We start from the raw sequence: 23,515 nt of genomic DNA on the forward strand, positions 1-23,515 counted from the left end.
GAAACTGATGCTTTCTGTCACGGAAAGCTCACGAGAGAGATTCGATTCGAATTTCTTGAGATTGAAACTGAGATTTAAGCTTGCTTAGATGTCATCGCTGACCAAACTTTAAATCAAAATACTACTCGCGCCTTTTTTTTGAATATAATTGTGCCTGAATTAAGTTCCTAGAATTATTTATCGCGTTTTCGCTTGTATTGTGAATCGTCATTTGATTTCGCGACTTTATTTAAAACAAAACCAGCAGTATTTGTCAATATTTTCTTTTCTGTCGAGATGCACATCCAGGTCGAGGAGCGTGTGTTTTCTTCCATTGCAGATTCAAGTGGATGTCTTGGTAGTGCGCTTGTGGCAGGTGATTCCAACGTACATCGTATCCAAGCAGCGATTCCAAATTGGTCCACTATTCAATGCCTCCCAGTATCAGGTACACACATTTTTAAAAGGCAAATGGATGTTATTTAAATGATTATGGCGAACTATATTGCTTCAATATTGCATAAAGATGTTAGTGAATGTATTATGACCCAAATAATCTGCCACAATATTCAACTTATAGTTTCCTTCAGTTTTGCAGACGACATATATATTTCATCAACCCGAAGACCTTATTCCTTATAGTATCCAATTTGCCCTGATATATTTGATGGTTATTACTGTAAACACTATGTTATGCACCAGTAAATTGTAACCCCCCCCCCCCCCCAGGTCCGGGGGAATACCAGGGATAGCCGGTGAAAAGGGCCATGTTTCTACTTTCCAGGTGGCCCCGCAGGGCCGGGTGACTGCGGTGTTTTTGTCATAGCGCCAAATTAAGCCGAGATTGGGCTTTATGTAGAGTCTCTGAGGTGCGGGGGCATTTGGCCGGGGTTTAACCATCAGTTCGTTCCCGCAGGGCAGGGATTTTACCCGGGGTTGGCTGGACCGAAAGTCAAAGTCCCGGCTATTCCCCTGACCCTGGGGGCCATGGTTACAATATTGACTGGTGAATTAGCGTAGCACTATTATCTCAAGGGTATTCTGTGAGGAGAAGTGTGTCCATGCAGTGTTGGCTTTCAACCCAGAACTGCTCGAACCAACTGAGCTTTCCGGACATGTAGGATTTCGTATCCAAACACTCTCTATTTACATTTAAGGGTGATTCTGGCACTCGGTTCTTTCTTTTCTGACACCAATAAAGACATCCGTTGAGGTAGTGAAAGTACCCAGTGTGGTGGCTGGACACATGAATACCAGAACAATAGCACAGCCCTCTAACCAATTGGCTAGCTGGGCAGCTGGTTTTTACACATGCACACACACACGCATATACACACGCTTCATGCCTTCCACCAATAACCTTTTAGGCTGATCCAGAGATTCTTGCATTTTACTTTTGATATATCAGTATATAAGTAGTCCTGCGAGAAAGAGTGCATCCTGTGTGTGGCTTGAACCCATGATTGCACTAGCATGGCATTCCAGTGATTAATTTTGTGCAAAGGCTTCTCAAGGCTGTTTCACTGGACCATAAATTTTATTTTTACTGTTTTTTACTGTTTATATTTAAACTGAATAAATTTTTTATGTATATGGACAAACAAGAACTCCACACGACCACTTTTTAAACAGTGTATTATGTGAAAAGAAAAGGAAAAATGTTTTTTTATTTAATACCAATTAAATTCCATGTGCCAATCATATCACAAGATATGGTACTGCATATTCCATTCCATATTAATTATTGAATCAAATGTTTCTTGATTGATTTGAACCATCCAATACCAAAATAATATTATTAATGCATCAGTCAATTGTAACCAGGCCCCCCCCCCCAAGAAATGGTCCTTACCGGGGTTAGGGTTAGCAGTTTGTCCCCACAGGGCTGGGGTTAAACCCGGGATTTGCAGGACCAAGAGTCAAAGTCACCGGTATTCTGGACCCAAAGGGGGGGGGGGTCGTGGTTAAAGAAAACATAAAAACAAAAGCTACCATTGTTCAGTTTACCTCAATTGTAGGAGCCAAGTTTGTGAATGACAAGAAGGGATTTGTGGCAGTTCTGCAGCTTTCATTGAAGAAGGAGTTTTACCCATGTGTCTATATTCATCTTGGCTCCAATGATGTTCAAGCCAGAGAGGATGTGTTTTATAGGTACACATTAAATATGTTTGATTCTATTATGTATGAAGCAGTCTTTTCAATAAGCTTCGTCAAGGTACCAGTTTTTAAAAACTCCCTTTGGCGTACTCTATTTCTATGACACACATTTTGTCTACTAAGTAACAAAACAATTTATGAAATTTTATTTAATCTCCTTTTCCTCAAGTTTTAATGTTATGAAATATGCCTGATTCAAGAAAGTTATGACAAAGTGTTATTACGACTTTATAATGCTTTATTTGAAGAAGTCACTACTTGTTTGCCTTGGCTTTATTAATAGTCTAATAATGTATGTTTATTTCAAAGGAGAGTCACTGAGGTATGTGATAGTATCCACGAGACGAGTCCAGAAACTGAGATTGTTTTATGTTCTATTCTGCCACGAAAAAAGAATGACAGACGAGTATCTTCAACATTAGCGAGAGTCTTCAACAGATGGATCCAGAATGCTAACACCATGCTAATGGACATTTCAGAGGCCATCCCATACATCAGATTCCTTGGATATGGAGCTCAGGTATAAATCAACAAAATAAGTTTATGCAATACAGAAATAAAAGTTGTAGATATTTGGCAAATTTAAGATGATTCTTATTTATATAGACAGGTAGAAATATGTAACTGTAATGCATTTTTATGCCTTTGTGGATATGGGTTGTCATAATATTGTTTATTTCATTGGTATACATATATCATTATTATAAGTCACGTGACCTGCCCATGTCAATTTCTCATATTCCCATCATGGGCAATTTCGTACTGTCACACACTGACAGTATCGTTTTGACCGGTTGACATGATACTGTCACATAGCACGCACGTCTTAAAATAGGCATTTTTTGGTTTCCCAAGTCTGAGGTGGTAAGCGCTTATTAAAATGTATTGTGAATCTGGTTACAACCGGTGTTTGCCTTATTTCTAAACAACATTTGCAACAAAATGACAGCTAAAGTAAACAAACAATAATTACAGAATAAATTGATTAAACTTGAAAGTTGTGTTATGGTAAAAATCTTATATATCATGTATATAAATGTAACTGTGTTCGGTATAATAAAATAAATATTGCATGGCTTCTCCTCGGGTAACAGTATTTCCCTCATGTTAACAATATGTACTGTCACACTGGAAGGCATGCAATATTTATATAATATTCACCAACTTTTTCAAAAACAGTATATGAGCAATATCATTATTTTTGTTTCTGTATCTCGGTTAACAAGATAGTATATTGAAGATAGCAAAGATGAAGACTTAATATTCCAATGATTGAAAAGTTTGTTAAACCATGCATTCTGTTTTTATATACAATTAAGGAATGTGCTGATGTGTTGGGTCGTGATGGACTTCATCTGAGTCGTGTTGGTGGTAGACATTGTAGTCAGGTGATTGAGGAGGATGTGTATTCCTGGAGTGAAATAGCCTATCAGCAGGATGTACATTGGAATGAAGACATACGCCAACCACATTCAGCAGAGATTGATGCATCAAGCTTTGACCAGTGGTATTTGTTTCAAATATATTTCAATTCAGCTGAGTTAATTAGTTTTTTGCCTGTGTAAAATATCCGAATATTGTCATTACCTCAGTGTTGTTTAAGGGTATAAGATGAACATGTCATGTCGTGTTGATGAATTAACATGAAATATTTTACAATGATAAGAATTATATTAAATGTTGGCATTGTTCGATACTGTCTCACTTAATTGCTTGTTGTATGATGCAAGGTTAAGTATGACTCTTGTTCAGTTTGTAATATGTTAGTCAGTTAAAAGAAGGATGTCCATTTAATTATAGTTCATATGGTGTTCCTAACTCCCTACATCTGAGATATTAAAAACAATATTTTCCTGGTGCCTTATTTTTAGCTCTGACTATTTTCAAAGCCTGGCAGCTGCTGTTGAACCAGTCAGTGACCAGAATGTCCAGGCCAGCAAGCAGCCTCTGTACTCGGAAATAGTCCGTTTGGTAAATACAACACTTGCTCTAAATGGATGGCATTTGCTAGATGAATAGTTATAATTTATCAAAAGCATTGAATTCTCTGATAAGATGCTTGTGTTGGTTGGTAGATATAGGATGTTCATTCATAAGTTATCATTTACAGGTAATTCAAACAATTATGAACCTTTTCTAATTTGATATTCGTAACATTTGGTCAGTCATCAAGTTAGTCTTTCGGATGAACAAGCCCGAATTCATGTATAAATGCTTGGCATTTGATTTTTTTAACAAGCCCTGCAGTATAAAACCCAGAAATTGAGGACGCCAAAACACATTTTACCAGTGCAGGGATGGGGCTTGTGCTAATATATATTTGATCTATTTTGTGTCGAAAGTAAATTAACACTTATTTACTAAGGCAAAAGTGGTCAATGTCAAGTGTTTTAACCTTAGCATGGAAGAATCAAATATGTTACATGTGTTTTTTGCCTTAATTCCTATTTTGTACCACTGTTCTTTTTATTTTGAAAATGCCTCTATTCAGAGGAGATAACAAAGGTTATTCTTAATTATAGTGACTTCATAAAACAGATGAACTGAACTTCATATTATGACCGCAAAAGGAACATTTGTTTTATTCTTACAGCCAGCAGCTGAAGTTCCAGATGTTACCTCAGTGCAGCATAATGTGAAGTTACCAAGGCGCAATGTATTGAAGGTCTCTGTTATGTTTGTTTTCTACTTAAAATATATATTATAACATAATTATTTAATAAATATAGGTAATAGTGCAAAAAAAACTTATGTCAATCTGAGATTCCTGTGCTGGTGTTCTTTTTGAAAGCCTGTTAAGCTGTTTCAGATGGGCAATGCAACAATTTTAATAAAATTTAATGAGCATTTACATAACTAAACTTAAATACATTCATTGATGAAAACATTTAAAGCATGTCTGTTTCTTGTCTACCTTTGGTAGGGACAAGGGTTAAACAACCTGAAACATTTCCATATTTTGCTATATTTTTATATATCCTGATTGACTTATACCCAGAAGGTAGCCAACGTTTTTTGTCATTAATATTTAGGTTGATGAATGTGCTAGATCAGCCAGACCATGTAACCACAGATCAAACAAACATCGAAGGGCAAGGCGAAGAAAATTTACGCAACACAGACAGCTGAAAGTTCAAAGGTAAATGAAATATATTTGCTGATGTTAAAGCTTCTGTTTAATTTACTTGTCAAATCAATTAATTGATGTTACAATTATGTTTTCACATGTATATTTGTAGATCTGAGCAGTATAAAGATCACGTTGAAATTCCGTTGACATCTGATGTAACGGTAAAGGTGAAGGCAGACAATGTACATAGCATCTGGATGGTAAGTTACAATATTCCTGTAGTGATGTAGTTTCTTCAAAGAAGATTAAAATCAACATAACTATCAAAGTTAATCCTAATCATTTTCTGAGCCATAACAATGTCCTAGTGTTCTGAAGTGTTCTTGAAATAGAGAGAAGAAACACTTTTGATGGTGGTTATGGATAATAAATGCTTTGATATCTTGCATATTTAGTGCCCGAAAGAAGACGCCATTACCACAAAGAAGTGCCTACCTGTCTGCTCTACAATGACTGGAGTTAAGAAGATAAACAAGGTAAGAACATGCTACATGAAATTGCAATTTGTAACAAATTGCAGCATCATTTAAATTAAATACAATTCAGTTTTCCAATAATTTAATAAAAAAAGGGTAGGCAAATGCAAAACCAATGCCTTTGTTAATCTATGAGGATTTCATTCCCAGCTTCATTTAGTAAAACCAGAGTTATAGCCCTTGAGTTTGCATTATTATTATTATCATATTATTTTTTTCTATTTATTTCTAAGAACGTTTTGGTGTATTGCTTTGATGCTTTCTGTTGAAATGTTTTAACGTGCAATATTACGAAAAGTGTCGAAGTGAATTGTAAAAACCTCATTTTATAACTTGAAGCAAGAAATATTGAATGCATTGTGTCCGTTAACTGTAGCAGACATGGTTTGACTGCCCCCTATGCCCAGTGAAGTGTTCTAGAGAAGATTTCCTACTGGACCATTTCTGTCGACGCCATGTACCTGGAGGGACCAAATACAAGAAGAACACTGACAATTCTTTCTGTCATCGGGTATGTTAGATATTTACTGAGTAGTACGGTAAACAAGTTTTTTTTATATCAGTGAATGAGTTTTACCTCTTAGTTTATAATTATACATTGTATAATAATTTTTTCATAGTCCTTGGCATCTTCATTTCTTACATGACTACTTTGTAAGTTTTAATAAGGTGGCTATGATTAAATTGGTATATTTTGATCCCCCACCCCCTTTTCGGAAATTTCCCCCTGGCCCCTTAAATTTATTAACTGATATAAAAATGCTCAACACGGGTCTAACCGTCTTGCATATTTGTCAGGTATTGGAAACAGCTTAAATTGATACCAGCTGGTGTTGATGTAAACATTTACATGTAAAAAGGGAGGATTGTTACATTGTGTTATGCAATAAGACAGAGCATGAACACATATCCAAATGTGATACAGTCATTTATAAAAAACACACAACCCAAACCACTATTTAAAACAAGAATTTGATGAAAATGTGGCAATAAATTTATATTGGCGTAAGATACATTGGATTGTCTACTTTCTCTATGTGACATTCCCCTCATCCCCAGTGAAAGATATGTTTATAATTGTATATATGCATTAGTTTTGTTTATTTACTGAATCTTAATGCTCATTAGATAATCAATGATTCTTGCTTGTCAATAATTGTCAATTCATTGTAATGTTAATCAAATTTAATTGAATTAATGCCAAAAATGACAGATTTATATGTAATATTCAGTATGTGCTTTCTGTCTAATAAAAGAAATTTATCAGTAAAACAAAATGGTTATTTACACTGTTCTGAAATTTTAGTCAGTTTTAATGTCAAAACCATACTTTAGTGCCAACAGGGTCCAGGAACTCAAATTATAAATTTATGATATCCTTTCTGAAATGACATTTATCTTGCTCGTTCAGTGAAATAAATTACAATATTACATTGAAAAACAAAACAAGCATCATCTATATATAATGAACTTCCCATTAGGGTAATTTTAATGTTAAAATAATAAAAAGGGATATTAATGTTTAATGAAATTATTTTATTACAATTTACGAACAAGAAATCAACGAAGAGCAGCAGAAATCAGCCAAACTCGAAGAGCACCATTTCAACATCCAGCCTGAACCCTGTAGAAAAAACTTCACCTCCCAATCAAGGTTTAATTTCTTTCTTGGGTACTAAATCAAACATTGTTTATATAATTTTTTCATGTTATTCATGCTTCTTTTTGTTAACACTTACTTATCAACTTAATATCTGTGTAAAAATAAAAGTTATTAAGGCTCAAGTGTACATGAATTCAGAAATTTGTGATTTTCTTACAGATGAATTGGATATCGCAGATCACGCCGATTTCTCCAAATTAAAATTACTTTTATCAAATGATGTTGAGCAAAATCCTGGACCTGTGAGTTATAAAATATGTTAACATGAAAATAACGAAGAGATCAAAATTTATGAAATATAAAGTTAAAATTAGGCCTAAAAAAATATGTCTGTTTCCTGTAACATGCTGAAAAAATGATGGGTCGGTAGGTAGGGATTTTTTTTTTTTTTAATGTTCTAAAATGTCAGAATGATCCAATATTCATGTCTGTTTCAGGTGAATTATTTTTTAATAAACAAATTCAGTGTGATATATATAGATTCAAACTTTCTGCCTTAATTAAGTTAAAACTGCTAGTTTGACAGCCAATGTACATGTATTTCAGTTGTAGAATGCATCCTTTTGAAGGGCAAGACTTGTGTTCGACTCCCAGCAGTGGCAACATTATGTGCAATTTTGAATATTGTCAGTATGTTTACCAGGGAAGCAGTTCATCTTTACACTTTGCAAATATAACCTAGTGAAAAAGTGAATCAAATAACATTTAGACAATTCATTTTTGGCAAATGTTTTAAACAAAACTTTCAAAATGCATACATTTTGTAGTATTAATAAAACATGATATCATTGCACAAACAATTTTAATATAGACTGTGTAATAATATCAAGTTGTATTACAATTAAATGAACATGGCAACTATTATAAAACAAACAGTTGGCTAGACATGGTAAGAATCATAACTATAAAATCTGACTAGCATCAAACCGATGTTAATAATACAACATGAACTGGCAAGAATCTCCACAAATCATATATAAATCAATAGTTCGAATGATAAATGACTAGAATCAATGACTGAACCATTTAACTCTTAGAGCGCTGTCAGAATTGTACAGGTCTCTGGGGTTTTTTTAAAGACAAAAGCTGTATATTAAATAATTTGTTTTAAAATAAGAAAATATGCATTCATTTTGAATACTACAAACTAGCATTTCAGTAAACCACCTAGGTTTAAACAGCCAAATGTTCGCTTGCATCTGTTCTAATTCTCTAAAAATCCAAACCAATGTAAGATATCGAAATGGAGAAAATAGGTTTAACATTGTTTTATGTTTTTACCCATTCATTTCAGATCCATTTGGTGTAAAGTTTTAGCTACACGAAGAAACTTACGCATCGAGGGAAGATCAGCTCAAGATCCAATCTTTGCAAACGTTCATGTATATTCAATTATTAACTAAAATTGTATTTGCAAATGACTATTTATGATAATGTATGAATTGCTTTTAAATTTTGAATTACATTTTTGAAAATGAACGTTTCTTGTAATCATTACTTACTCACAGCGCACGCGTTTTACTGACTTTAATTAGAGTTCAAAAAATAAGAAGCAAAATATCCTCCAATAAACAAATGCGTATGTTACAATAAGAACCGCTGTAATAAATTTAGACGTAAAGAAAGATATAGAAAACACAACAAAATACACTGTATAACAAAAAAAACCGATACATGATACTCATATTGGATGATCGAAAAAAAATTGAAAGGTAGTTTAATTGATATAAACGAACCATATAACGAATGCAAGTGAGAACAGTTGAGTTAAAGATAATTTGAATTATGTGCCGAATTGACTATGCTTTATGGTGCCGAGTCGACTGGGTGCCGAATGTGTTGGTGCCAAATTGACTATGCCGAATTCGTTTGGTGCCGAATTGTCCAGTTACCATTTGAATGCAGTCTTATCCAAACATTTTCCAGGACCAGGATGCCTTGCTTCAGGAGCTCCATGGTGACCGATACTTTGATGTGTTCGATTTTAACGCCCCTCGCAAGTACTGGGCCTGCTTCATGTGTAACCACCCGAAGAAAATGTCTGAGCTGATGCCTGATGGAAGTCCAGTCATTGCTGTATGTTAACAGCTTTTTTAAATATTTGAATTTTTAAATCATACTTTAATTGTACTGGTGATTGATGCACGATAGCAATCCAGGCATGATCGTTTGTGAACACTTGAATCTTGCCCGATTTTACTGCCCGCTGGCAGCCCAGTCAGGGCTCAGCTGTTTATAATTTAAAAGACATAATATTTACTATTCTCTACTGGACAGGGTCAGTTGAAGGAGAAGAAAGGGCGCTGGAAGTTTCTGAAGCGGTGGAAGACCCGATACTTTACTCTCTCCGGCAGCCAGATAACCTACAGCAAAAGTGATTCGGTATGTTACACTTTATATTCACTGTATTTTAACTCACATTAGACCTACAGGTAAGTAATTCCATATGTAACACTTTATATAACCTAAATTTAACTGGCATTAGAACTTATTCCTATGTGACTCCAAAGTCTAACTGGAATTAGATTGTGTTAGCTGAAGGTAAGGGCATGGTGAAACATAAATCACCTTGAGATTTTATTCCACTCTGTATTTGTTGTGTCTGCTTGAAGTGAGATAGACATAGTTACCACAACGGCGGTCAACCAGGTGTATGTTAGTGCGTCCGGTTGTATGTCCATCAGTAAGTCCAACTTGATAATGCACTTGGTAATTTTTAAGTGATTTGTCACAAGTGTTCATCATGTGAAGCTTGCTGTTAAGTGCAAGACCAAAGACTTTTCGTCAAAGGTCAATGTCACACATTAAGGTCATTGGTCAAAATTCCATGTCAAGGACTTATTCAAGGTGAAAATACTTTCATTTTGTCTTGTCCTGGCTGTAATTATTCCAGTAGGAGATCTTATAATAACACAAATGTTTTCCACTCTAGAGAAAAGAAACGTTACCAGTGCGAGAAATACAGAGTGTGAAAGCTGTTCGCAAAGGCATTCGTGATATTCCTAAGGCGTTTGAAATCTTCACAACAGATCAGAACGATGTGTTTAAGGCAAAAGGCCAACAAAACATTGAGCCCTGGGTACAGTGCATCCATCTAGCTGTGCCCAAGGCTCAGAATGATGGAGAGTGTACTGTTGTGGAAAACGTCACCATAACCATTCCAACCAGACCTCGATCTGCTGTACGCGATACAAAGTTATAGCATTTGTAACACAGTGCATTAAGATCTTCAAAACTTTAGATGTAGAATTGCTGTAATTATAACAAAGTGTACATATCTGAATGAATAAAAATGTTAGCATTTTGACAAAGTGCATATACTGTGATACAACAATTTGTAGTTTGTAACCAAGTACAAACATTATTGATGAAAGATGGTGGACCATTTGTGTCCACTTTCCATTTTTTGGTGTCTTAACTGCTGGTGTATTTTGATGGCTCAGCCTGTTTCTCTTTTGTTTTATTGTAGTTTATATTTGTTGGTCTATGTTTATTCATTTAAATACATTTATGGATATACTTATGTGAATGTTTTTGAAAGTGAATTTTATAATGGTGATATGGCCATGCATTTATTAATGTTAATAGGTAACTCAGTATTGTATATGTCCACATTAATGAACTGATAATTGCATCTGAAAAAAAACATACATGTAAAAAACCTTTTTCCAAAAAATGGTAATTACTTCAAAGCTGTATTTTCTTATTTCAACAAAACGTGGCGCTTATGACGCAAATGGATTATCATAGTAAAAACCCATTGTAAGTTATTTTTATGAAGACAATTTAAAATTAGTATTAATTGATAATTGTAGAATGGAAACATTGTTACACATTTATCAGAAAAGTGGTGTTTACATGTATACATGTGTTTTGTTAAAGTATACATTATTTGTTTTATTCGTATTCGTTTATATATACACAATTATCAAATGTGTAAATAAAAGCGTACATTGAGGCAGTAATAACCCTATTGATGCCAGATTCAGTTTTGTTTAATTCATAATATTAAACAAAAGGCAAATGTTATCACCAGAAAACCACAATATGTTGACATTCATGTCATGTTAAGAAATGAAAATATTGAATATTCAAGTGCATAATGTTACAATAAAATCATCTCCAGCATTGTATTACACCTACTTTCATGAAACATCATTGAAATGTTGGTTAGCATGGGAAATTATGCATCTGTGATTTTTATGAATTTTCACTTCGTTTAATAGGAGTTAGTGCCCTTTAATTAGTAAAACAGTGTATGAAGTACATATTTTGTTGAGAATTAAGCTTCAACAGTATTGTACCTTCACTCATAAGACTTCTAGGAATGTTGGTCATCACTTTTCGCTCTGTCTAACAAAAGTTAGTTCCCTTTAATTAGTAAAACAGTGTATGAAGTACATATCTTGTGTAGAATTAAGCTCCAACAGTATTGTATCTACACTGATAAGACTTCTTAGGATTTTTGTCATCACAGGCTGTTGCCTCCTCTGTCGCATTTCGCTCTGTCTAACAAGAGTTGTGGCCAATGTCTTTGTTAAGAATTACACATATTGTTATTGCTCTCATCGGATTGTTATTGAACATTGGAGATGGTACACCTGACATTATTTTCAAATTTCACTCATTATTTCAACAACTTGAGGGGGGGGGGGGGGGTCGGGCGGTTTTCACTATGGTAGCTCTTGTGTCCAATCGTAATCTAAAATACTTGGTTTTAAAACAAAATTTGGTAGGAAATTGTCATGTATGCTTAAGCAAACATCTGCTATCATTTCGATGTTTTTTTCTGGTTTACATGTGGTGTAGTAAATAATTATTCTAAGAACTACATATATGCAAACTGTCAAAGCATTAAGTGTTGTTTCTATTGAAAACAACACCATTTGCCTATGTTTTCATATTTACAGTGTAAAATGTCAATTGCTGTATTTTTTTAGTAGAACATGGGCTGTATTGCAGAAACCTCTTAAGTTGTTTTTAAGATACATGTAACTAAAATTTGAAATTCTAAATTGTTATATTTCTTTCAAAACCTAACACTTTCAAAGTTTTTTTTTTAATTTTAAAGCGTCAGTTTCCATCAATTATTGCCAAAATACATTAAGCATATAAGCATGTGCGACATAACAAGTAAGGAAATTCTTGACTGTAAGGAAAAGGCCCATTCTTAAATTAAAATGCCTCTGTAATAGGGCTCCTGTATGGTCTTTGATGTTGATGTGGCCATTTTTCTGTTGCAATACCTTTTCAAATAGAGGTGCAATATATAACGTTTGTAGAAGTAGTATTAAAATGAATCAAAATTGTTTTGATATCAGAAGCATTTGAAAACACTGCAGCCGTATTTTATACACCATACTAACACTATGAGACTTGATTTTCAACTAATACCCTAGATAAACAACTGTGACAAAACATGCCTTTATCGTTTTTCTAATCTTTATACTAACTATACTGGTAATGGAAATATTTATTTTGGTATTATTATCTGTCATCAATGTCGACAAATTTTCTTGACATAATAATTGTGATGACATGTTTTCATAATAAAAATAAGCAAATTAAAAACTCATGTTTGGAATTTATTGATCTGAGATATGATAGGTTTTTTGTTCATAAATGTCGTCGCCATCATGAAACAACGTCATTGTACAATTTTTAAGGAATATTTACACCTCAACTTCCATTCCTTAAATGAACTGCTTTTCGGACTCAGCACACTTTGACCAGCCCAATTGCGTTCATACACCGATAATGACATCAACCCCGCAATTGGGCTAGTCGTACTTTGACCAATGCGTTAGCAGTCGTCTGAAACCCCCGTGAACTTTCAAGTCGGCGACCTTTGAGGTGGGACTTCAACTCGGGGAAAAAAGCAAAGTCGAACTGGGCCAGGTCAGGTGTTTACGGCGGATGTGGAAGAAGCTCCAGTCCTAGGACGCTAATCTCAAGTTGAGTGGTCGCAGCAGTATGAGGTGGGGCTTTATCCTGTAGGAGGATTATAAGTATATATTATGTGTTTTATGTGTATTATGAGGGTCGGATTTTTCGATCCGGACCGGAAACACATGATTTATTTTTTTCTTGCATACCTATTATGAATTTGTTAAAAAAAATGACGTTGAAAACGCACTTTTGTACATTTCACCATAAAGCGCGTGCGACGTTGTTTACTGACGTCATAAAGCGCAGTAATTTTAAATCACTATCGACGTCAAATAGTTCTTTTAAAAATCGCGCTTTTACGATTTTTTATTTTCAATTTTAATTAAAAGGATTGTATACTTATATTTTTGATTCCGCTTTATTTAAATTGCATAATATACTTTTTATAAACCATACAATAAAAGAAAGAAGAAGTGGCGTGTTGTTGCGCGTGACTCATGTTACATGGGGGGTGTAAGATGAGTTTTTCCAGCACCGGTCACATGACCGGAAACACCCGTCCAGTATGCAAGAAACGCACGTCCAGTATAAAAGAAGAAATGATCAACCGTGATGTCACTCATCTTTTCTTCTAAGCGCCCGGATGAGATCACGGCCGAGTACCTGTTCACAATGTTAATCAAAGTGCTGAAAGCACTGATGGACTAGGGCTTCATTTAGGGGAATGTTGATAACCATGTTCTAAGCATTAAACAAATACTGCTTGCAAGCTGCAAAGGAAATTTTAAAAGTGTGGGTAGAGGGAGGGGGGGGGGGGCTAAAGTGTTTAATCAGATAAAGTCATAGTTTTTTTGAAAATCTCAATGTCGTTAAATCAGACCTAAACAAATTAATTTACGTGGTTGGCGTATGTTAACCAAAGTACACATACTTGTTTAATTTGATTAAATCATTTTATATCAAAGGTTTGTTATTTGCAGTTTCAGAGAAGATTTTCAATGATGTAATTATATCCTATATAGAAAATATGTCACCTCTTTTTCAGGGGAGCTTTAAACCACAGGGCCATACTTTGGATAATATTTGTAAAAGACATCAATAAATGCAACAGTAGGCCATTCTTGTATTGTCCTCTGTCTCTGTTCTGATAGCTCCCTATCTCAATAGTTGCAAATGGTTGTAGGTTCATGATTCTCCTGGTCATTGGTCATACAGAAAGATGTTGAATGTAAAATCAAGAAGCTTTCATTTCAGGCACTCCGAATTGAATAGAACTGTAACATTTGGAGTGCCTAGAATTTGTAAGATTTCTAGGCAACATGTATCAGGTGCTGCAGTACATTTACTTTACTACAAATACTTTTACCCGTCCTTGTAAATCTAAAAAAGCTTTCATTTCGCAAAAGTAGTTCATATATTAAACTATAATAAGGTTGCTAAATCAGAGTTTGAATAATTCTGATATCTAGATGTGCCTTTAATTGCAGCAATTTAATGTCCAACTCATGATGTCAATTGAGCTGGTTAAGCAATACTGCATTTCCTTGGTGTGGGGATTGCATTATATACTTGAATAAACAAACAGTTTTTGCGTTGGAAAGTACAATCTTTGACATTGTTACATGCAATTTCCTTGACCTGACTCCATCCAAGCCTTAAATCTTAGATCAACATGTACTTGGGGCTACTCCATCCAAGCCTTAAATCTGAGATCAACATGTACTTGGGGCTATATAATTTATCAACGAGAACTATAAATTATGTTCAATTTAGTGCCACTTATGATATATCATTCCGAATACAAAAACACTAGCATTTTCTTTAAAACCACTAGCATTAATATCCTATGTTATGATAAAACCATTGCCAAGGTGGTAATTTGAAAACACTAGAAATTTTATCTGGTCAGGGTTTGACATAGTCTTTTTAGGCAGCTGGACTTGTTTTGCAGTTACTTTGAAAATCTTCAAAAGCTAAACTGATCAAGACTGGAGCAAAATCCTCACAATACCAAAAGGGATTTTAAAGACTTACGAGATCATTCTCATATCACCAATACCATTAGTTTTTATCTACAAACTTAAGTCAACATAAAAATGTTTTACATTAATATTGTAATGAATAAAACATATTGCAATAACATAGCAATCAAGCCTAAACATGAGATTTCAACATTTTTCAGATAAACAATAAATAAGTTTACTTAATAATTTTCTCGATACTTACACAAGCTGGAAAATGGTCTCTTTTTGAATACTTCACATATTTCATGGCTTTCATCATTCAAACTAACATTTCGCTTGTTATTTCAATATTCAATGATTTGGTAAACATTCATAAATGATGGTTAAAATTAAGATTCATACTAATCATGCCTACCAAAAACACCTGACTGACCTATTAGAATCCAATTTCGGCAGGGCTTATTGGTGGTTCATTGAAATCAACCATGACCCCCCCCCCCCCCACAATCTGCACTGATCAACAGTAGTAAATGCATTGTTTCCATTGTTCTTATTTTCATAAAGTTAGAAAACAACTGCAGTGAATAAAATTTATTCCTTATCACTGAGAGAAAGTTAAGAATGAACGAAGCCGACGGTTACATTTAGTGGGATATCAAATCCTACAAATGTATTCATCATTTTATGTAACCGTATTTAGTATAAATGTTAAAGATTTGAAAGTCTAAAAAGTTTCAATTTTTGTATATTTTGTGCTTCATTTAATTTCATTGAAATTTGTTTTTCTTAGTGTTCAATCCCAAGCATACTTGTTCACATTTAAGTGCAAGAAAAGTCTCTAAATTATGATCTGAATAAATTTTTATATTAATGTCTGCAACCAAGATTTGTTTGAATTATCAAGGTTTCAAACTGCATTGTGTATGCGATTGGAAAGCTAATCTTGAAAGCTCCCTTAGTATAATTTTTAAAAAATAACATAAACCCTGCAAGGTACTCATATTTGGATGATTCATAAAGATTTGCACAGTTATTTATGTATAATTGCATTTATTGATACAGGTTACCTTTTTCAAATCTATGATTTAGATTGCAAAGTATAACTTATATAAATAAATATACATTCTTAACTTCTAATAAGTAATTAGTTAATTTGTCAACTGCGCACCAAAACACTGAATCTGTATGTATACGCAAGCTTATGCATCAGTCAATTAATTGTAACCATGCACCCCCCCCCCCCCCCGGTCCAGGGAATAGCGGGGACTTTTACTTTCGGTCAAGCCAACCCAAGCTAAAATCCCCGCCCTGCAGGGACGATCTGATGGCAAAGTCCCCACCAAATCCCCCCAGCACCCAAGAGACATTAGGTTAAGCCACATCCGCACTGTATTTTCCACGAAGACCCGATACTGCGGGGCCACCTGAAAGGTAAAAACACGGCCCATTTCCCCGGTATACCCCCGGATGTGGGGGCCCTGGTTACAATTGACTGGTGCATGCTGATCCATAGTAATCCAATCTCATGCCAAGACGATTTCTGGTCTGACATCTCCAGGTAAGTTATTCTTAAGCATAAAAATGCCTGGACAGCATTTGAGAAAGACTGTTGTGAGGTTAAATCTTCATTACTTCACTATGCCACAACATTGGGTGATTACTGATTTTCATTCTTGGCGAGGAAACAAAAAGTGAGCTCAAAGCGTCTTCAGAAAAAGAACTTAATGCACCAGTCAAATGTAACCACGCCCGCCCCCCCCCCCGCCAGGTCTGGGGAATACTTTGACTTTCAGTCCAACCAATCCCATATAAAATCCCTGCCCTACCCTGCGGGAACGAACTGGTGGTAAAATCCCTGCCAAATAACCTCGCACCCCAAGGATCTTAGGTAAGGGTAATTCCCCGCTATATTTTGCGGGAAGACAAAAACACCGCAATCATCAGGCACTGCGAGGACACCGCTGAAAGGTGAAAACATTGCCCTTTTCCCTAGTATACCCCGAGGGGGTGGTAACAATTGACTGGTGCATAATAAGAGTAGAAATCAAAAGTGAGCAGGCAAATGGCGATGGTTTATCACACAATGTCATTGAACAAAATGTACTTACACTGAGAAAGGCTCCAAGACATTTCTATGCACATAGGTAAACAATCAATACCAAAAATCATGCTGTATTTAAAAAAGTGCTGAGTGACATGCAATGATTAGTTAAAAACTAAACTTTGTATTTAAATAGAAAATGTCACGGCAACATGCAAATTATGTCGAAAAAAAGAACAGCCCAGTTAATAAATTAATACCAACATTCTATACAAAGGATAACAATACTTTTTTAAAAAAAAACAACAAATATCTTGGTTGTTTACCACTTAGACCGCAAGCTTGATTCGTTTTACGTACCCACAAGACATTTCGAATGCGCGACGGGCACCGTGGTTAGCTGATACTGGTCTCTTCATTGTGATCAGTTCTGGTACTACTTTGATTATTCAAATTTGCTAACGAATATCCAATCAAAATACAGCGTATGAATACATTACGTCAGTGAACCCCCAGAATCGGCTTGAAAATGCAGACATCGCGATTACGGCTATGAACTAGGCCACAAGTGCCCTAGTCCAAAAACGTTTTAAGTATCATACTGTTACCTTATAGTTAGAAGTGAGGTCGGGGGTCAGAATTATGTGTGCAGTTCCAATGCAGAACTTCCTAAAAACAAACCTAGAATTATCAATACGAGCTAATATGGGGCTGATAATACACCACTTTCAAGATAAAAGATATATATATATATAATTTCCTACGTTTGAGTAAAACGAATTAGAAGGAAATTAATTTCCCTTGTTTATAATGTAATAACCGCCAGGTGGCGATTGATAAGCACGAGGAATTCGTGCGAATATGGATGTAAAGGCATTCAGCTTTATGCAGCAGTCCGTGTTGACTGAATAGGCCGTATAAAGCATGGTTTAAATCCTCGTGCAGAGGGTAAGTCGTATTGAAAATATGTTTGTTGGATATATATGATATTACGAATTACATGTATGATCATAATTATTCAATATACATAGTAGAAAAGTGAAAAATTCAGAAATGATGAGTTTATTCAGTTCATATGTACTGTGTTACTAGTGAGAAAATGTTCTTTTGTTTTTAAAAACATCGATAAATTTGTTCTAGAGAAAATATTTCCGCTATTTTCATATTTAGTGCTTCGAGTTTTACTTATAAAGAGTGTTTTTCGTTGACATATTATTAAAGAATATTTAGGTGACATTTTATTTCTGTTTTGCGAGCTACACGTTGGAAAAAGATGCAAAACAAAGAAGTCGGGGCTACAGGATTCCGCGGTTCAACCACGTGGGTGTGAACGCATGAGCTGGTCAAGCTGGTCATCTCGTGACAACTTTTTTAGGTTGATGTCATCGCCTGTTCACGTGCCACGCTTCCGGGTATTTCCCTCGACTGTTGGGGTTTTCTGTTATGATATCACCAGACAGCGTCACCCATAGTTGTGGCCATACAGGCAACATAAAAGATAAGTATTATAAATAAAATTCAATCAGCTCTGAATTGAAAGAGAAAGATTTTAAGCAATGCTGTTAAATCCGCAAAGCATTACAAATTATGATAATTATGGCAGAGCCATTGGTTTTAAGTTCAATGATGAGGCGTATGGAGCGTTATGGAGTCTGTCCGTGTGTATGTCAGTAAAATGTGTTCGATATAAAAGGAATTCATATACTTATTATTCAATATTCAGTTTGTAAATGGTTTGATACTACCGACATATTCAAGTACTTACTGTATATAAAAGTGTATATACATTAATTTTCACAATATTTCAAATTCGGTAGGAAAGGCATTTCTATGTTATACGCAAGGATTATCAAAAGTAGTAAGTTTTTAAATAAAACTGCTCGCAAAATGTCATGAAAGATTGCATGGGCTAATTTGTTATGTTCAGATTTGATATTTTTTCGTAAAACAATTACATTGTTTACAAAAAGAGTTTTTGGTTTTGAAAGATATTTAATAGTATGGAGAACACATGTATAATGAATAGGGTACTTTGTCTGGAGTGGCTGATTGTCATGATACAGGTACTTGTTAATATGCAAATATTGTTATAAACTTATAAAAACCGGCATTGCTGATTCACGGAAGCATCATCAGAGATGTTTTGTTATAGTACACGGTGGCATCACCAGTAATAGTTTATATGTAATTATTGTTATAAAGTTTTTAACAAACTATATTAAAGAGTCATTACGGAATCGTCAAAAAGCTGATTCGTTTTAGAACACGGTGGTAATACCAGATATAGTATATAAATGTAAATATTGTTTTAAATGTGTAAAATCAACATTTATGATTCATGGAGGAATCGAAAGAGCTTACTTGTTATAGTACACGGTGGTTTTACCAGTAATAGTTTTTATGTAAATATTGTTATAAAGTTATAAAAGCAACATTGATGATTCAACATTGATGATTTAACGACAGAATGGCCGGATGTGAAACATATGAAGTTATAATAAGCGGCATCGCTGATTCATGGCGGAATCGCCAGAGATGAATCATTTTAGTACACGATGGAATCACCAGTACTAGTTAATATAAAGATACTGTTATGAAGTTATTTAAAACGTCATCCACTGATTCATGGCGGGATCGGCAGAAATGAATGATTATAGTACACGGTGGAATCACCAGTACTAGTTAATATATAGATACTGTTATGAAGTTATTTAAAACGTCATCCACTGATTCATGGCGGGATCGTCAGAAATGAATGATTATAGTACACGGTGGAATCACCAGTACTAGTTAATATATAGATACTGTTATGAAGTTATTTAAAATGGCATCCCTGATTCATGGCGGGATCGTCAGAAATGAATGATTATAGTACACGGTGGTTTCACCAGTACTAGTTTATATGTAAATATTGATGTTTTGTTGATTTATATGAATGTAATAATTCTCCAGGATATAGCTATTAGTATCTTCAAAGTTTGTATGAAAAATTCAATCTCGCTTGAGTTAGAATGGATACCGAGATCCCAAAATGAAAGGGCAGACTTCTTATCTAGAATAGTGATTATTATGATTGGGTATCTCGTTTGAAATTTTGGACATAGTTATTCAGAGGTTTGGCATATAAGATGTAGACTGGTTAGCATCAGAACACAATGCTAAATTGACAGTATTTTTCTCTAGGTCTTGGAATCCGTCTTCAACAGGGACGGATGCCTTTTTAGAGTCATACGCAAACTAAAAAATTGATCGAGTAAAGGGAGTTTTGGTAGTTATTTATTGAAAGTCAGCAATGTTTTGGCCATTATTGTGTCCAAATGGGATATTCATATCAAATATTGTTGATTGATTTTAAGGGAGAATATTCTGTAGATGAAAACTAATATGGATTTTATAACCTCCCTTTGCATAAATGTACAAAAGCGGCTTCGCTGAGCTACGGCGGCTTCGCCTTGAGAGACATTCATAGGCGGCTTCGCCAGAAATGAATGAATTGTAGTACACGGTGGCTTCACCAGTACAGTTATTATATGTTGAAACATATTGTTATAGCATCAGTCATAAGCCATGATTGTTAACTGAACTAATTTATGTAAATAAATTATAAATGATGGTTTTGCAGAAACATTTTCGTGTAAACGTCTATTTTTGCAGATGCATAAGGATGGCATTTTACCAGATGGTTTACCAGAAGGCTTGGCGGCAAGGTGGATCTTCTCCCGGAACTGCTAAAGAAGAGGATGGCCAAAAGTATTATTCTCGAACGAAAGTTATTCATTCAGTTGGAAAAGTAGGAATCAATTTACGGTTTAGGGAGAAGGGATATTTTGCCTGCTAAAGTTTTTACTATTACAATATATTCATTTTCATAGGTTGAAGTGCCTAAAGTGTTTTGCGACTTTCGCTCTTGCAACTGTATTGGTTTAAGTACAGTATTCATGAATGATATGTATTTGGTATAAATCTATATAGTAAGCCCATAAGAGACAGTTCGATAATTAACATAGCTAGAACTCATTCCAGCTTGTGTCAATTTCAACTGTTGAAAAAGGATTCAATTGATTTGAAATGAAGGATGATTTTATCCGAAATGTTTACTGACTCTACATGATATGCTGTTTATTGATATATTATACGGATATATGAGATGAAATTATTCGGACAAATTGCTCATGACATTGACGATATTAAAAGCAGTGAACATTGATTAAGACCTGCTGGAGAAACAAGTGTGTTCAACAATGGAGTTTAGGACAGAATGTCAAAAACATGGTGTAAATTAAGTGAATCTATTAAACAAAGACACGTGTAAAGGTTTCTTTATTGTTTAAAATCGGTATTTAGTTTGTAAACGGAAGATTAAATTTCCATGTCAATTATGAGTTTATTTGGAAAAGATCATGATATTAAGAATATTTGGTTATTTATATCCTCATACCCGTTCTTTGAACTTCATCGGTTTCCCAAGTGCTTCACTCACTGTGACTTCCAAAATAATACCATTGAAAAGTATTGATTTTGTTGTTTTCTATAGGAGGTTATAGAATGGTATTCAGGGAATATATAATTTCGCCGTCTCAACTGAGTTCAGGCGTTTGAAAATAGGGCATAATGGTTTCCAATTTTAATTGTGTATATTAAGCATTTAAGTCATGTGATGAGTTCATATACATACAGGTGGAGGATTCTCCTCGTGGCGGATTTTCCACCTAGATATATATATTTCTTAGATATACCTTGACCTTGGACAATACATATATATATACAGTCGAACCCCATTGGCTCGAACTCCCAGGGACCGGCGAAAATACCCCGAGCCTCGGGAAATACGAGCCAAGCGTAAATGCTTACATTAAGTAGAAAAAATCGGCCCTTTACCTACAGTTCAAGCCAACGATGAGTTCGAGCCAATGGGTTTCGACTGTAAACACTATTTTTAAAATAACTGGTATTAACGTGGAAGACCAACCCAGTAAGTTTAAAATTGGAAAAATACGCCATCACTGCGAAAGCTACATATCTATATACATGTATATAGTGTCGTAAGCGATGGGATATCTGCAGTAAGTAAGATTCAATGCGTTGTACTCAAAAATCAATATTAAGATTTTGACAATTTGAAATTTTCTTCTTCTTGCAAATGTATTATATATTGTCTTTATAAATATCTGATCTCTGATTTATTTACATTCGATTATCTGTTAGGTAATCCTACCATTTACCCAACAAGAGCGGCGCAACAAAAACGATGCACGGCGAACGCCAACAACTGTGTTTGTATTTCTAAAAACGGGCATAGCTCTATAAAAAGCAATACTTGTAGGCCTTATGGCTGTCGAGAGTTTTATTTGAATATCTTGAGCGATGTTCAGTAACGGCACAAATGTTAAGAATACGCAACGACGCAGATGCCGCTGTACAGTGAGAAATCGGCTTAGAGCGGGGCATACGCTGCATGAGACCTAGCGTGACATGATTCTCACGTGGCGTCACCGTCAAGTTTGTCCTCAGGGGACGGTCGAAAATCGTGCTCGTCGATGGCGTTTCGTGATATTTAGTGATGTATCACGATTTAATATCACCAATGCTGACAAGGGACTGCGTTTATACAGGCGGCGCCATGAACGCAACGCACGTTACTGCATATTACAATATATCCGTTTGGGTGGCGGCAATCAATTTAAATTAAATTTCACCTTACAGCATTATGATTAATTTGCGACTTTCTGCATAATTTGATTTCCACAGGATTGTTGTTTCATATTTTATTCATTTGTGGTTTGGTTATTAAATACAGCCTTAATTCAACCACTGTAGCGTTTTTATTTACATCCGTTTATTAGTAAGGATGCGACGGCCGATGACGACAAATATAATTTGTTCACGACAAATTATGCAAAGAGCTTACTTTTCCTCCTAGACTGCGAATAATCCCACTCAATATATTAAGTTAACTTCATCATAATCATCATCATCATCGCCGTCGTTACCACGGCTACCACCATCATTATCGACATCGTCTCAAGCTATACCACCACCATCATCATCATCATCATCGACGTCGGCGTCGTGGTTGTAGTCATTATTTTCTTGCATATCGGACGTATGTTTCCGGTCATGTGACCGGTGCTGGAAAAACTCATCTTACACCCCCATGTAAGATGAGTCACGCGCAACAACGCGCAACCTCTTATTTCTTTTAATGTATGGTTTATG

General features: G+C 35.0%; 2 protein-coding genes and 1 long non-coding RNA gene across 7 annotated transcripts in view; all 3 read left to right on the forward strand.

The window, feature by feature from the left end:
• The window catches only part of LOC128203571 (uncharacterized), a 108,059-nt gene that overhangs the window by 42,144 nt on the left and 42,400 nt on the right, over nucleotides 1–23,515 (forward strand). The gene's annotated exons all lie outside the window — the stretch shown is intronic.
• Nucleotides 271–8,884, forward strand: LOC128203561 (uncharacterized). Of its 4 annotated transcripts, none has more exons than XR_008255975.1 (14): nucleotides 271–427; nucleotides 1,998–2,130; nucleotides 2,446–2,656; nucleotides 3,456–3,643; nucleotides 4,026–4,107; nucleotides 4,730–4,801; nucleotides 5,169–5,275; nucleotides 5,376–5,466; nucleotides 5,662–5,742; nucleotides 6,119–6,253; nucleotides 7,300–7,396; nucleotides 7,565–7,647; nucleotides 7,952–8,035; nucleotides 8,700–8,884. XR_008255975.1 is itself a non-coding variant. In XM_052905026.1 (13 exons), the coding sequence occupies exons 1-13, from the start codon at nucleotides 277–279 to the stop codon at nucleotides 7,955–7,957; spliced, it is 1,437 nt and encodes a 478-aa protein (XP_052760986.1). In that variant the 5' UTR covers nucleotides 271–276; the 3' UTR covers nucleotides 7,958–8,884. The 4 variants fall into 4 exon arrangements, 2 of the variants coding, with proteins under 2 accessions (XP_052760986.1, XP_052760987.1); XR_008255976.1 differs by having other exon boundaries at nucleotides 7,952–8,031; XM_052905026.1 differs by having other exon boundaries at nucleotides 7,952–8,884.
• LOC128203564 (ventricular zone-expressed PH domain-containing protein homolog 1-like) lies at nucleotides 8,677–11,387 on the forward strand. 2 transcript variants are annotated; one of them, XM_052905031.1, is made up of 4 exons: nucleotides 8,677–8,787; nucleotides 9,332–9,481; nucleotides 9,683–9,787; nucleotides 10,338–11,387. In XM_052905031.1, the coding sequence occupies exons 1-4, from the start codon at nucleotides 8,677–8,679 to the stop codon at nucleotides 10,605–10,607; spliced, it is 636 nt and encodes a 211-aa protein (XP_052760991.1). In that variant the 3' UTR covers nucleotides 10,608–11,387. The 2 variants fall into 2 exon arrangements, with proteins under 2 accessions (XP_052760991.1, XP_052760992.1); XM_052905032.1 differs by lacking the exon at nucleotides 8,677–8,787 and having other exon boundaries at nucleotides 9,153–9,481.

Source organism: Mya arenaria, chromosome 9, assembly GCF_026914265.1.
Source record: "Mya arenaria isolate MELC-2E11 chromosome 9, ASM2691426v1".
Taxonomy (NCBI): domain Eukaryota; kingdom Metazoa; phylum Mollusca; class Bivalvia; order Myida; family Myidae; genus Mya; species Mya arenaria.

Coding starts and splice junctions, on each gene's coding strand:
- LOC128203561 (XM_052905026.1), top strand. CDS start 277: ATGCACATCCAGGTCGAGGAGCGTGTGTTTTCTTCCATTGCAGATTCA. Junction 4,802..5,168: donor CAAGGCGCAATGTATTGAAG/GTCTCTGTTATG, acceptor ATTAATATTTAG/GTTGATGAATGTGCTAGATC. Junction 5,743..6,118: donor GAGTTAAGAAGATAAACAAG/GTAAGAACATGC, acceptor CGTTAACTGTAG/CAGACATGGTTTGACTGCCC.
- LOC128203564 (XM_052905031.1), top strand. CDS start 8,677: ATGTTTTTACCCATTCATTTCAGATCCATTTGGTGTAAAGTTTTAGCT. Junction 8,788..9,331: donor CAATCTTTGCAAACGTTCAT/GTATATTCAATT, acceptor AACATTTTCCAG/GACCAGGATGCCTTGCTTCA. Junction 9,788..10,337: donor CCTACAGCAAAAGTGATTCG/GTATGTTACACT, acceptor TTTCCACTCTAG/AGAAAAGAAACGTTACCAGT.